Source organism: Callorhinus ursinus, unplaced genomic scaffold (genome assembly GCF_003265705.2).
Source record: "Callorhinus ursinus isolate GAN/ISIS: 27379988/994484 unplaced genomic scaffold, GSC_fseal_2.0 scaffold1, whole genome shotgun sequence".
Taxonomy (NCBI): domain Eukaryota; kingdom Metazoa; phylum Chordata; class Mammalia; order Carnivora; family Otariidae; genus Callorhinus; species Callorhinus ursinus.
Genome location: NW_027397063.1, coordinates 69,347,375 through 69,362,630, shown reverse-complemented (window position 1 = coordinate 69,362,630; position 15,256 = coordinate 69,347,375). Strand labels below are relative to the sequence as shown.

Sequence of the window (15,256 nt, the reverse complement as noted above, 5' to 3'; positions counted from 1 at the left end):
CTGCCATATCCCAGTGTTTCCTGGCAGTTTTTAAAACCTTATTCAGCTCAATATTTACAGATGACACATTTCTAGGTACTGAAAATTTCTCTTTGGTTTTGTGTATACATGTTATTTTAAAAATAGCGTATATTTTTCCTTCCCTTTCCCAATGTTCATCTGTTTTGTTTCTTAAATTCCCCATATGATAAAATAAGACATAATCAGGGAGGGAGACAAACCATAAGAGGTTCTTGACTATGGAAATGAACTGAGGGTTGCTGGAGGGGAGGTAGGTGGGGGGATGGGGTAACTGGGGAATAGGCATTAAGGGGTGCACTTGATATAATGAGCACTGGGTGTTGTATGCAACTGATGAGTCTCTAAAGTCTGCCTCTGAAAATAATAATGCACTGTATGTTAATTAAATTGAGTTTAAGTAATCTTCGACAAAGCAGGAAAAACCATGCAATGGAAAAAACACAGTCTCTTCAATAAATGGTGCCGGGAAAATTGGACAGCCACATGCAGAAGAATGAAACTTGACCATTCTCTAACACCATACACAAAGATAAACTCAAAATGGATGAAAGACCTCAATGTGAGACAGGAATCCATCAAAATCCTAGAGGAGAACATAGGCAGTAACCTCTTTGACATCGGCCACAGCAACTTCTTTCAAGATGCATCTCCAAAAGCTAGTGAAACAAAAGCAAAAATGAACTTTTGGGACTTCATCAAGATAAAAAGCTTCTGCACAGCAAAGGAAACAGTCAACAAAACGAAGAAGCAACGCACAGAATGGGAGAAGATATTTGCAAATGACACTACAGATAAAGGGCTGGTATCCAAGATCTATAAAGAACTTCTCAAACCCAAAAAACAAATAATCAAGACAAAAAATGGGCAGAAGACATGAACAGACACTTCTCCAAAGAAGACATACAAATGGCTAACAGACACGTGAAAAAATGTTCATCATCATTAGCCATCAGGGAAATTCAAATCAAAACCACATTGAGATACCACCTTACACCAGTTAGAATGGCAAAAATGGACAGGGAAAGAAAACAACAAATGTTGGAGAGGTTGTGGAGAAAGGGGAACCCTCTTACACTGTTGGTGGGAATGCAAGTTGGTGCAGCCACTTTGGAAAACAGTGTGGAGGTTCCTCAAAAATTTAAAAATAGAGCTACCCTATGACCCAGCCGTTGCATTCTGGGTTTACCCCAGAGACACAGATGTAGTGAAAAGAAGGGCCAAATGCACCCCCATGTTCATAGCGGCAATGTCTACAATAGCCAAACTGTGGAAAGAGCCGAGATGCCCTTCAACAGATGAATGGATAAAGAAGATGTGGTCCATATATACAATGGACTATTACTCAGCCATCAGAAAGGGTGACTACCCAACTTTTACATCAACATGGATGCAACTGGAGGAGATTATGCTAAGTGAAATAAGTCAAACAGAGAAAGTCAATTATCATATGGTTTCACTTATTTGTGGAACATACGGAATAGTATGGAGGACATTAGAAGAAGGAAGGGAAAAATGAAGGGGGGAAATCGGAGGGAGAGATGAACCATGAAAGACTGTGGACTCTGAGGAGCAAACAGGGTTTTAGAGGGGAGGGGCGTGGGGGGATGGGTTAGCCTGGTGATGGGAATTAAGGAGGGCACGTACTGCATGGAGCACTGGGTGTTATACGAAAACAATGGATCCTGGATCACCACATCAAAAACTAATGACATATTGTGTGGTGACTAACATAATAAAATTAAAAAAAATAAAAAAAATAGCATGTAATTTCACTCATATGAGGAATCTAAGAAATAAAGTAAGCGAACAAAGGAAAAAAGAGACAGACCAAGAAGCTGACTTTAAATGATAGAGAACAAACTGATGGTTACCAGAGGGGAGGTGATGGTGAAGAGTGGGTGAAACAGGTGATGGGGAAGTAAGAGTATGGAGTAATGTACAGAATTGCTGAATCACTGTATTATACACCTGAAACTTATATAACACTGTATGTTAACTATACCGGAATTTAAAAATATTATAAATGGGTAAAATAACGGCAGGTTAAAATTTTGTGTAATGAAGAGTAAGCTTCTTTTCCACTCTTGGCCCTAGTGACAAAATTCGTCTTCTTCATAGAGGCAACTAGCAAGTTAACAATTTCTTAGGAATTCATTTAAAAGATAATCCATGACAGTACAGGCATATATGTTTTCATGCAGATGATACTATTATGCATGCTGTCCTAAACCGTGAACGCTTCATTTTTTTAAGTAAACTCTGCACCCAGTGTGGAGCTCAGACTCACGACTCCTAGATCGGGAGTCATAGCTCTAAGGACGGAGCCAGCCAGGAGGCACCCTGTGAATGCTTCATTTTTAAAATATTTCACTCAGTGTGCTTTCTGGCATAGTTTCCTTGGTGGCAAGTGTGTTTCATATAAAGTGAAGATGGAGTTGAGGGTGAAATTGTAAAGGGTCTTTAGTTGCTTTGTTTTGTAATAAATTGCCTCTCATCTCTGAGGAGAATGCTACAAGGGTATGCCACTCCTGTCACCTTGGCTTTGTCTTCCACTCCATCTACGCAACCTATTGAGAGAGCTTTGCCTTCTCGGACTTGGTCTCTTGAGGAGGCAGCTTTAGACTGAGTTGTCCTCTTGTGCCTATGTGGAAAGCAACAAGAATTGTCGCCGGTTATGTAGACATCGTACAAGTCACATGCACATTTGCTTAGTGATGTTTCGGCTGGGAGGTGAGGCCCATCACAATCACTTTAGTGGTGGTTATTCCATGGAGTAACCAACACTTTTTAAATATATAAATCTAACAGAAATTGCAGTGTGCGTTATGTGTAGTAAGTATGGTTTCATGAAACCCTTGTTTCAGATATACGTGTGCTTAGATACGTCCAAGTGGTCATATTGCATCATGATATAAGAGGTTATTTCTTTACTCTGGGTTTTGGTCAAAAAAGGTTCAAAGTCACTGTTTTGACTGCTTTGATCTGCAGAGTGACACGGGGAAGTGGATATGGCCATCCTCATTTCATAGGTGAGGAGGCCGAACCTGAGATGGTAGTATTGCCTTTTCTGAAGTAAAGGCTAGAGCTGGGGTTTGCATTTCAGGTTCTAGGCTTGGGATTTTGTATTATTTTCTTTTGAACATATTTCTGTTCTCTATTTGTTACTATAAACAGAAATGGGTAACTGTTTTTACTGGAAGCTTGTGATTTGGTCACTGTAATTGCTTATGATCAGGCCACTGCAATTACATTTTTTTCACGTGTGTGTGTGTTCTAACCCAATCTGTTGTACACTCATAATTTAAATACTTAATTTGAAAAGCCCGTAAGTGATTTTCTTTATATATACCTTAATGTTTATTTCCTTAAACAACCAAAAAGTATCCACATAAGAAAGTGGGAGATCCAACAGCTGCCAAAGCCATGCTCCTCCCTGTGTCGCGCGTGGATCTACAGCCTCATTACCTGGCAAGCATGTTAGACATGCAGAGTCTCAGGCCTCACCCCATGCCTGCTGAATCCGAGTCTGCATTCTATTTAGTTACCCTTGGCCATTTGAACATTGACGTTTGAACAACATGTAAGGCATCAGGCCATTTTTTTTAAAAACGTCAATTGAGTGATTAAATGGCTTTCTGCGTATGTCAGTTATTCAGCTAATCTATTTACTGAGAGTGTGCCATGGCCCAAATCTCATGCCAGGATGTGGAGCTAGAAAGATAAATTGTAAGTGGGCTCGCCTTGTTAGGAGCTTCCGGTCTAAGTAGGAGAGAATGGTCATAAACACCAAAGTGCAACTAGGTATTAGAGATGCTGTGATAGACCCTTGTGTGCTGTGAGGCACACAAGCGGCTGCTGTGTGAATCCCCGTGTATGCGTGCAGGTTTACATGGATGCTAAAGAAGAAAAAGAATGATGCTTTTCTGTTTTTTGTTTTTTTTTTTTTACTATAGTAAATTAATTCAGACTTCACTGATGATCTGTGTTTAATTATTCCCTTGTGTTTTTTCACTACCATCACATGTAACTAGTAATTTATCACCTTCTTTGCTAGTAAATTCTTGTTATTTTTTTCCCTCTGATGGGGGCCTTGATTTGATGAAGAGAGAAGTGAGCTCTGCATTCAGGTGGATAGATGCCTTTCATAGATGCCCAAACCATGTTACTAGGGCACCTATAGTGGCTGATAACTCAGCCCCCAGCAGGTAGCCATATCTGCTTCTTTGTGCTATGGCCTTCTAACCCTTAGACTAGGAAGGGTAGCTGGAGAAAGGGTGCATGCCTGGGTTATTGGCAGATTTGCCTCAGTTGCTTCTCAGGTTAATGCTATGCATTGCAAGCTAGTTTGTGGCAGTAAGTTGGCATAGAGTGGTCTTTGAGAGTTAGGGATATATACTTTTGCACGACTCACCCTTTAGCTGCCCCATGGTGCTATTTCTGGCACAAAGCAAAAATCCTTGGAATATTAGATCAATTCTTTGGGATGATATAGAGCAAATTAAGTGATATACTTCTTAGCTTCTCTCCAATGCAGTGAGGATCCCTTTCTAGCTCCGTATTTCACTAGCTGTGTAACTTGAGTCAACTCTTTACCTGGAAAGTGAGGGATAAATGTATTTTGTATGTGGGTAGGCTTTGGATGGTGAGGAAAAAGGTAAGGAGGAAGCCAGGTTTGTAGGCATGCGGCTGTGACTAGCCCCTTTTTTTTTTTAAGATTTTATTTATCCATTTGACACAGAGAGGGAGAGAGCACAAGCTGGGGGAGCGGCAGGCAGAGGGAGAAGGAGGCTCCCTGCTGAGCAGGGAGCCTGATGTGGGGCTCAATCCAGGACCCTGGGATCATGACCTGAGCTGAAGGCAGCCGCTTAACCGACTGAGCCACCCTGGTGCCCAACCCTTCTCCTAAAACTAAATGTTTCCATCTTAGATTTTATGTATCCCTGCATTGTTCCAGTTGCCTGATGGTGTGTTCTTTTTTGGCTTGCTTGCTTGATTTTATTCCATGCCCCTGTTATTCATGGGGTCTGAAAATTCCATCTGGATTTCCCTGGCACGCAGAGAGGAGGACAGGCCATGTACTAATGGGAAGGTCTACAGCTCAGCATAGCTAGTTGCAAGGTACTGCAGCTGATTCTGTGCAGATGTGTTTCTCTAGGAGGTTACCACCTGAGCTTCTGAGCCAGATGTTCTCTCATTGTTTGAAAAAATCTGCAAAAATGGAAAGAATCCTCCCAACACACACACACACACACACACACACACACACACACACACTTTGTTGTTTTGTTCTTTCCATTTTGCCATCTTCCTTAAACATGGAAATTTGCTTTCTCTCTTAAGCAGACTTATTTTTCCTGCAACTTAGAAGCATTTTCTTTTGCTTAATGGCCTGTTAAACGGGTGAACTGTAAATCAGAGTTCTCGAAATAGTTCTTTGTCTGATTTAAGATAATTATGAAGAGCTTTTCATTCCAACTATCTCAACTAGTTATGTTTCCCTCCAAGGGACCCATTTTCTATCCTTTATCATGGGTGTGTCTGTTGCTTAGGCATTTGCCTGTTCCTCCACACTGTTTTAAAATGTGAGCTGCACCCTAAAGAATGAAGGAAGAGGCCTATGATGGTCGAGCTTGGAAAACTGAAAATTATGTGATAATTATTATGAGCTTATTCCTAGGCCTTTGAAAAATCTTAATCTCATCTTCACCTAGAGTAAGCAGTCTAGATTTTTGTTGTTTTCAATTTAAAAATATATTTCTTCTTCCTTTTCTGTTCCTTTTCACCCTCCTAGGATTGTCGCCAACCTGTGCTTCATTATATATATTCAGTTTTTGTGTTAGAAATATAGTCAGGAAGGATATACAGTTGACCCTTGACTGATGCGGGGGTTAGGGGCACTGACCCGATGCAGTTGACAATCCTCATGTCTTTTGGCTCTCCAAAACAGTAACTACTAATAGCTACTGTTGATCCTTCGGAAGCCTTGCTGATAACACAAACACTCGGTTGCACATATTTTGTATGTTATGTATATCATATACCGTATTCTTACAGATAAGTAAACTAGGGAAGAGAAAATGTTAAGAAAATCATAAGGATGAGAAAATACATTTACAGGACTGTGCTGTACAAAATCTGTGTGTCAGTCGACCTGTGGAGTTCAAACCCATGTTTTTCAGGGACTGACTAGTTGGAAGGGACTGCAGAGACAAACAGTTGTACTTTTTATTCTAAGACTAATTTGCTGAGAATTTGGACTGTTCATGTGGCTTTCATGGGCCTCTGTTTCTACCTTTATAACATGATCTCCGAGATTACGTTCAGTTCTGATCCTGTTTAATGTTCTAGCAGTTCTCTGTGACATAATAAAATGTGGTAAAGTATAAGAAGGTGCTTAGAAGTCTTCTTTTAAGTTAGGTATGAAGAAGGCATAGGTCCGGATGGAACATGTGAACCAGCAAATTAGGCTGTGCACTACAATTTGGTAGGGCCAGTCTCCATCAACCTAGACCTCCTTTGCTGATGACTTAAGATCTCATTGTGAGCATTCTTCTCATATGTTCTGACTTTTCAAGGCAGAAAACAACTTGGTGACAATTCTTTTTATTTAACAGGTGTTAAATATTTTTTTAGTGCAGTGTTTGACCGAAGGAAGGCCAATATAGTTTCTCAATTCTGACTGCACATTAGACTCATTTGGGTTTTAAAGGAGTAGTGGCACCTGACCCCTCCTCCCCACTCCCTTTCCCCCATCCCCAAGATACTGATTGGTTTGATGTGAGATGGAATTTGGGCATCGGTATTTTTAGATAAGCTTTCTTGGTGATTCTAGTAAGTAGCCAGTTTTTAGAACTACTGGGTAGAGTTACTGAAGGTTTATGAGACTTATAACCCCAATAAGGATATGGATAAAGCATGTCTCCAGATGTGCACATCCAGAAAGGTAAGAGAAACAGAAATGTTTCTGTATGACATAAGTCATTTAACCTTTCTAATCCTATGGGGTTTAAAATAGGAATAATATAATACTTTGCTTAAATGCAGTGGTTCTCAAAGTGTGGTCCCAGGACCAATAGCATCAGCATCCCCTGGGCGTTTATTATAAATGCACATTCTCAGACCCCACTCTAGACCTACTGAATCAGGAACTCTGGGTGGGACAGAGCCATCTGTGTTTAACCAGACCTTTCTGAGATCCTGATGACCTCTGAAGTTTGAGAACCATCAGCACAGAGGGTTGGAGGACTAAGAGGTAGCCTTTGAAAATCTTAGCAGTGATTGGTGCATAGTGAGAGTCCACAAAGCACAGTACTCTTAAATATAGTGTGTTTGACGGCTTGGTAGTCGCAATATAGTGGGGAGCTAGATTGGACAATGACTCTTCTAACTCTGAGACTGTTACTTATAGGACAAATAGGGCCCACGTGAACCATCTCCAACGTGTATCAGAATAGTGAATCCAAGCCACCATCCTTCCACTGTGCCATTTAGTCTTTTTTATGGACAGCTTAAATCATGATATTTTGGTACTATCCGAGAGCAACTCATTGAGTGGCAGAACCCGCTGCCTTACCAGTTAAGTGTTGGGCATCTGAAATACAAAGAAAAGCTACTTATCTAAGAATATTGTTTATTATTATTAAAATATTATTTTTTGAAGGAAAAAGGCAAATAGAGAATTTTTTTTTAAATGGAAGTTTCCTTTTCCTAATAGGATTTCTTGTGAAGTATTTAAAAAAATTCCATGGTGTGAAATCATAGAGCTCTTGGATTTATATGTACACCTCAGATCTTAGAGATTAGGTGTTCTCTTACGACAACATAACATTGGTATGCTGTGCTGGTTGGTCGGTGATGTTGAGGTTTCTTGATAAGCTGACCCCTCATAACATCCTGCCTGGATTGTATATAGATTTCAATGATGTTACTTATTTCAGTTGCTCCTGATTGGCCCTGCATGTACTTTTAGATTAGTCTTTAGTAAATCATATTGCAACCAGGTTTTTTCTTCTCAGAAATGCTTGTTGGATCCCCACTGCATGCATGATAAAATTCAAACTACTTACTAGACATGCAACACACTTAGAAGTTTTTTTTTTTTTTTTGTCACTGCACTTATTTTTATTACCTACTAGTATTCTTTTACATTCCCATATTTATGCTATCTTAATAACTTCCTCCTTATTCTCTAGGCCCTGGATGTTTTAACTGATGCCTTTGTTCTGCTGTCTTTCTGCCAAACGGACTTGGTGTCTGTAATCATAATGTTCAGGGGCCCTTGTAATGCTCTGGTAAAGCCTTCCTTGCTCCCTCCATCTGGAGATAAAATTTCCTTTATCTGAGCTTCCAGAAGACTTTGTTTCTCCATCTTAAGATATTTTACCTTTTATTATCTTTATCTGTATACACATTTTTTTCTTCCTGTACTTGACTGAAACTTTACTGAGGGTTAGTACCAAGTCTTACACACCTCAGCCATCCCCCACCCCAAGCACCTTCTCTGTTCTGGCTGAACATACCTGCCCCCTCTAGACTAGCTCTTATGTTACTTCTAAGTATCAGATCTGGTCCTCATTCTCTCAAAATTAAGGCTACTGATGAAACTGAAAAGAGCTATAATAGAGGATAGTTGCTCTAAGAGACAAAAAGTTGTATGTCAAAGTCAATTACAAAGCAGAAAAATGGCAGCAAATGTATGTTTTTCAAGAGTGCTCCACAATTGCATCTGTATTCACTTCATGTGTGCATTTCCTTTCTGTAGGTGACTTTTTTCCACCCCCGCCTCCGCCTCTAGATGATCCTGGTGCTCTTCCATCCAGCCCTGGAAACTTCCCTCCTCCACCACCCCTTGATGAAGGTGCTTTCAGGGCACAGGTAAGGTGTGTGGTTGAAGTCATATTAATAAGCCGTGCTAGGAAGCTCTTGAGTTCAGTGATTGTTTCTGTCGTGGATGAACATCTATCCAGAGCCTAAAGAGAGCTTTACAACTCACAGAGAGCTAAGGTACTTTAATGCATCATCCCCAGCTGAAGCTTCTCAGAGTTCTGCTGGCTTGCATTCGGAAGCTCCAGAAATCCTTTTACCTACTAATTTTGTTTTGAAACTCAAAGCCATTTTTTTAGGAATGTCATTTGAGAATTCCACATTTTCTTGTTTTCCTGGGGACCCAACCATGCTTTTTTATTGCCTTGTTTCTCTATCCACAAACATTGCATTCTGCATGGGTAAGAGTGATATTTTAAGGCTCTGGTTGGTCACTGCAGGTCTTAATTGGTCAGCAGTATCTTCCTAGCAAAAGCACCAGCAAACCTTCTTGGGGTATTCTTTTCTCAGTGAAGTCAAGGATGCACATTATAGTATGTATTGATTATATACAAGTGTCATGCTCCAGAGAGTGTTGATTGCAAGTAACTTGGGGCTGGAATCAGAAGCAACAGTAGGAATAGTCTGTGATCACGTAGAGTCACTGGTGACAGATGCCACCATTTAGGCATCTAAATGCTATTCATATCAGGAAGGAAAACTAAATAACAAAGTTATAGAATTATTGTTGTACTTTACGGGTGATGATGTTACTATAACTATATAGAAGAAAAACTAGCCCTTATGTTTTCGAGAAGCCTCAAAAATATTTGGGGCGGAAATTAATTGTGTCTGGTATTGGCTTCAAAATAATAAGAGTAGGGAGCTGATGATTGAGAAGACAGGTGAAAGATGAGTTATGAGGTGATAATTGTTGAGTGCATGCAACACTCAACATTATTTGGTCTACCTTTATATATATTTATAGTTTCCCATAGTAAGTTTTGGAGAGGAAAAGTCATGGGAACTAGTTAAATGGTTTAGTCCATTGTCTGGTTTTCTTTCTTCTAAATTTCAGGTTGGGAGAGACAAAGGAAGAAATGATTCATTCATTCAGGAGATATTCCATGTGTCTGTGTGTGTGTTGTACCCTTATAGCACTAGGAATTTTATAGCAAAAGGACATACAGGGTTCTGCCCTCATGAAACCCACATGTTAGTGAAACTGGTGGATGTAGACAAAATTCATACATTGATACCAAGTGCATTAGAATGAGATCAAGGCTGTGGGTTGGAGGACAGAGTGATCCAGAGGCCTTGCTGAGAAGGGAACACCTAAGCAAAGATTTGGAGGCCGGGAAAGGGGAGTAACCATGTGAGTTTCTTGGGAGTGTATTTTCATATAGGAGAACTTAACAGAAGAAACTTTTTGTACTATTGATAAGTTAAAATGATTATGTTCTGGTTATAACCGGTGATCTCCAATTCACTTTGGAGCCTAGATCTTTTAAAATCTATTAAAAATTTTATGTCTTAAAAATTTTGTGTCTTAGATATACATATCATGGATTTCCTACAAAAATCTTGATTTTCCTATAAAATGTTGCTGATAAAATGTAGCAAGCTTATAAAATCAAAGCTCAGATTCCACATGGATAGGAGTCGTACAAGTTTATGTTTATTTTGTGCCACAGATCGGTCCGTTGGCAAATAGAAATAACATGATTATTTTTCCTTATTTTTAGTCATTGTTTGTTAACAATGAACAAAAAAAACCTCTTAAATTTGTCCTTTATATACCTTTGCTCTTACTTGGTCCTGGGCTGTTCTTTACGTATTATTGAATTTACATAATTAAAAACTTCACTTAGTCTATTTGCTTTCTTAGAATATTATAGAAACTATTTTCTTGTATTTTGAATCTTTAGTTCTAAAAAGCTTGTTTGACCTTGTGACAGAAGACTTATGTTTGACTGCTAGTTGAACCCTAGTTATGTGTTTTTGTTTTATTTTTTTAAGATTTATTTACTTATTTTAGAGAGAGAGAAAGAGAGCACACAGAGAGCAGGGGCGAGGGAGAGGGGAAAGAGGAAATCTCAAGTAGACTCTGCGTTGAGCTTGGAGCCCCATGTGGGGATTGATCTCATGACTCTGAGATCAGAACCTGAGCAGAAACCAAATGTCTGTATGCTTAAATGACTGCAACACCCAGGTGCCCCTCTAGTTACATGCTTTTGAACAGGACACACTAAGTCCAATTTTTCTTATAATTAAAAGTAAGGTATCTGCCTACCTCTAGTACCTAGATGAAATACAGATGGATTTGAAATTGCCAAGCTATAATGGCTATATGGATATTTTGATGTTATAACTATTACTATGTAACTATAACAACAGCAGTAATAATAAGGCTTTCCCACAAGATTTAATTAAGAAAAATCCAAACCTGCGCTTTCATAAAAATTACAAATACTCTTTTCCTCTATGCACCTTGTCCTGATAACTATTCTAAAACCGTGACTTTGTTTTTTATTTTTTTAAAATTTTTTTAAAGATTTTATTTATTTTACAGAGAGAGTGAGAGACAGAGACAGAGCATGAGCAAGGGGGAGGAAGCAGAGGGAAAGGGAGAAGCAGACTCCCCGCTGAGCAAGAAGTCTGATGCGGGGCTCGATCCCAGGGCCCCGGGATCATGACCTGTGCTGAAGGCAGACGCTTAACCAACTGAGCCACCCAGGCGCCCCCATGACTTGGTTTTTTAACAGGAAGGAAATAAAAAGCTGGTTGCCATGTTGGCTTATATATTTTGCAAAATAGAAGGAAGGAAAAAAATAAAACCGAGTTTGCCAAATGGGAAAGTGAAGATCTGGTAGGAGAGGCATGTTATTCTTGAATATATGGAAGCTTGCGCAAGGGCAAAAGAAAACGGGCATGCCCTTCTCTTGTGTGAGAGTGATAGTGACTTGGTCCTGCTCTAGCCATATTTGAACCACCTTGGAATATGAACTATAATAAAGCCCAAAGTAATATAGTCACCAGAGAAAATTTTGCACTTTTTCCTCTCGGCCATGGTGAAACCTCGTGTTGCCAAGTCCAAATTATAGCTGGTAAATGTGTGTTTTTATGTAGAAGTCTGTTTATGTTTCCAGCCAAATTTTCAGGTCAGCGTCAAAAGAATGTCTATGAAGTCTGACTATAAGAATTACAAGATTTTCAGCACTGAAAGGGACCTTAGAGATCATGTAGTCCAACCCTGGCGCCAGCCATTAGTTACAGCCTCTTCAAGGATTTACTAAATGAATTAATTCCCTGTGTTTGCAAATGGGGAAACTGAGTCCCAAGAAGGTAGGGATCCTCTAATCCATACCTGATTTTGAGGAATCTTGACTTCTGGGCTTGTCCCTCCTATTGCATCAGATGGCCTTGCACATTGCACATGGTTTTGCATTAGTCCGCCAATCTGCAAGGCTCTGACGTTCAGACGAGGGCATTACAAGCTTTTATGTGGAAGGACCAGGTGCTGCTGGGGTTTTGCTTGGTGCCCTGAATTTTTGATACCTGCTAGGCACTTTTATTTATTTTTTCATTTTTGCAAAAGGCAAATATTTAATGTTAAAAATTCTTATTTTTAGTTTTTTTTTTTTTTTTTTGAGAAAACAGGTGAGTCTTGGAAATCAAATGAGGGCTTTATCTTTTCTTTTCTGTCAGGATCAGTTTGACCTCAGGACCTGTGAGGTTTGGGAGTGACGAGTTTAGTGACCCATTATGAAATAAATACCTTCTGTAAGTCAGGCACATACACTAGGGATTGTAGCCTTAGAAGTTGCCATCATGGTTCTAGTGCCCTGAGTCTCGATCTTGGGACTGTATAGCATTGTTCTGATCTGATGCCACAATAATTTGTTCTTATTTCAGCCAGCTAATGGGCAGATCTATAGTATCGCTTAGAGTAGTTTCACTGGGGGAGAATGTCTCATAGAATTTCAGCTTTACAAGTGAATTAGAGATCATAATTTAAGTCCCTTTCTTTTGTTTGGACCTCCTTATTTTTTTTTTTTTTCCAGTTGAACAAAATACTACGGATGACTATTGGCAGGTGAGGTGATGTTGAAAGATAAGGAGATGATGGATCCCATGCAGTACCTCTGAATCAAGTTTGGGAGATGCACATATATACACAGCTTTTAAACTAAGGTGTTCTGTCGTAAATTATTCCTTAGTCACCACACTCTGATCTGAGTCCTCAGTTGTAGTAGAGGGTGGAGGAAATAAATTAACTGGCTGGAGATCTATAAGAAGGATTTTTGGAAACAGTTTCCTATGACCTGAACTTTGATGGCCAGGTAGGACCTTAATTTTCAAACTGGGGTTGGGGGGAGAATAGATCTTTCAGCAATAAAGTAACAAAAGTAAAATTATTGAAGGAAAGCACAAAGTAGTGTGATAGGCCTGCATTCCAGACTGTGGAATTTGCCCTTTATTCCGAAATCGACAGTTTACTGCAGATGTTCATTAATGTTTTAATTATAAGGGTGACCTCCCCAGATCTGTTGTTGGCTGCCATGTGGGCACTTTTAACACCCCATCAGACATAACCTGTTGCATTGGTGGGAAACACCATGCAGTCAGCTCTGAGTTGTCTGGCACACTTCCTTGAGCTCTCAGGCACTTGTCTCCTGATACCTGATGGCTTGGAGTTCAGGTGACTGATTTTAATGACCACTTTTCCTAACATCTATGCTTGACTTTCTAGGCGGTGGCTCCTCACTGCCTCTCTCTGTGAGCCAGTCCCCTGGCTTGCTTTGACTTGCCCCCTCGGGTTTTCATCTCCCCTTTTCAGTTCATCCTGGCAGGATGGCCAAGGCCGCATTTGCTGCTGTCATTCCAGTCCCTCCACCTTAGAAAACAGACCGTGAGGCCTGTCACCGGTTACTCCCTATGTTAAAAACTTCTTTCTCTTATGGAAGTGAAATTTGTCTCTTTATGACTTCTTCCCAGTGATTTTCTTCCTACCCTTTTAAAGCATGGCACACCTGCAAAGGGACTATCAGGCCAGGGGAGGGATAGGTGAAGTGTGCCTCGAGAAGTTGATCATTAAAGCTGCCGAAAGAGGTGACTTTTCCGAGGACCGAGTGAGAACAGTATAACGTGAGCTCTGCACTGAACTTGGGCCAATGCCCAGAGTTAATTGAAAAGAGAAGGAAGAAGGAAAATCTCTGAAATCATTTATGGTCTTGTCTTAGTCCATCTTTAAAAAGTTTGTAGGCCAACTCATTTCTGTTCTTACGAAGACATTTTCAGAGCTTATTTATGTACGTGGTGGATGGTGGATTATCAATCAGTTATCCGCTTATATCAATAATAATTTTAAAGTCTATCCTGGTTTTAGCATAGCGGGCACTGGATTCTGTGTCTCGTGACTCTTGTGGTCTAGTGCGATCATGATCATGGGTGTGGAACGACAGATTTTTACTTGTAGACACAGAGGACTCAGGCCCTCAGCCATGACCACCTTCTTTCATGGCACCCACAGAAATAGGTAGTGGGACTTGCTTTATATGGCTTTGACATACCCTATCGTAGAGGCCCTCCCTTCCGCAGCCCGAGTGTGTGCTGAGGCAGCAGGGGTCTGGGCAAAAAAAAGGAGATCTGGGCTGTAAAGTCTAAGAGTAGAGGTAATGGGCAGTCCTGCCAGAACAAACCCGAAATGGTCAGAAGTTCTAATCCACTCAGAAGAGCTTGTCCTTTCTTTACATTGAGAAGACAGGCCTATCTTGATCCATGAGAACAGACCAAAGGAGTGATTGAGATGCTTCTTTCTTCCTGGCCCTTTCCCTTGTACCCGGGGCCTCAGGTTAGCAAGCCCTAGTTGGTTTGTAGGGTTGTTTGTGACCCCGGCAACAGCAGCAGCTTCACGACTCTCTCCTCTTCTGGTTTGCGCTGGTAGGTCAGTGTGTATTTAGCAGGGCCGGGAGGTTCTTGGGCTTTGGTCAATGCGATTTTCTACAAGTAAATTTCAAAGGTTTCCTGTTTGCTTTTCTCCCCGAATCATCATCTCCTTGGGTGTTCGGATGAGCCAAGAGAGGATATTTTTGGTGTCTGGACTTATAAACCCTTCTTTGAAAGTAGCAGGCCTGGAGCCCGTAAGGGTATTTTGGTATTTCATTTAGCAATTTGAACCTTTTTCATGGAATGTCATAGTTTTCTCTGCCTTATTTCTTAAGGACCTATTTAAAGAGGTAAACCTGTTCCTGGGGATCAGGAGTGGAGTGTGTACACACACACACACACACACACACACACACGCGCACACACACGCACACTTCACACTTATCAACCCGATTACCACTGCTGCCGCCACCTTCAAGTAACCCAGGGCATCTGTATGCTTTCTGCAGGGAAGGACTGAGGAATCGCTGGACAAGACGAGTCC

At 40.5% G+C, this 15,256-nt stretch overlaps 1 protein-coding gene and 1 long non-coding RNA gene across 13 annotated transcripts in view; one reads left to right on the top strand and one right to left on the bottom strand.

The window, feature by feature from the left end:
- LPP (LIM domain containing preferred translocation partner in lipoma) overlaps positions 1 to 15,256 on the top strand; it is a 667,328-nt gene that overhangs the window by 284,846 nt on the left and 367,226 nt on the right. For 11 of the 12 annotated variants that reach the window (XM_073895713.1, XM_073895738.1, XM_073895726.1 and 8 more), the window contains one exon: positions 8,783 to 8,895. The exons of the other annotated variant lie outside the window; for it this stretch is intronic. In XM_073895713.1, coding sequence (XP_073751814.1) covers positions 8,783 to 8,895 — 113 coding nt within the window. The remainder of the gene's footprint in view (positions 1 to 8,782; positions 8,896 to 15,256) is intronic. 12 annotated transcript variants of the gene reach the window in all.
- LOC141373301 (uncharacterized) overlaps positions 1 to 15,256 on the bottom strand; it is a 64,742-nt gene that overhangs the window by 19,124 nt on the left and 30,362 nt on the right. The window lies entirely within an intron of this gene.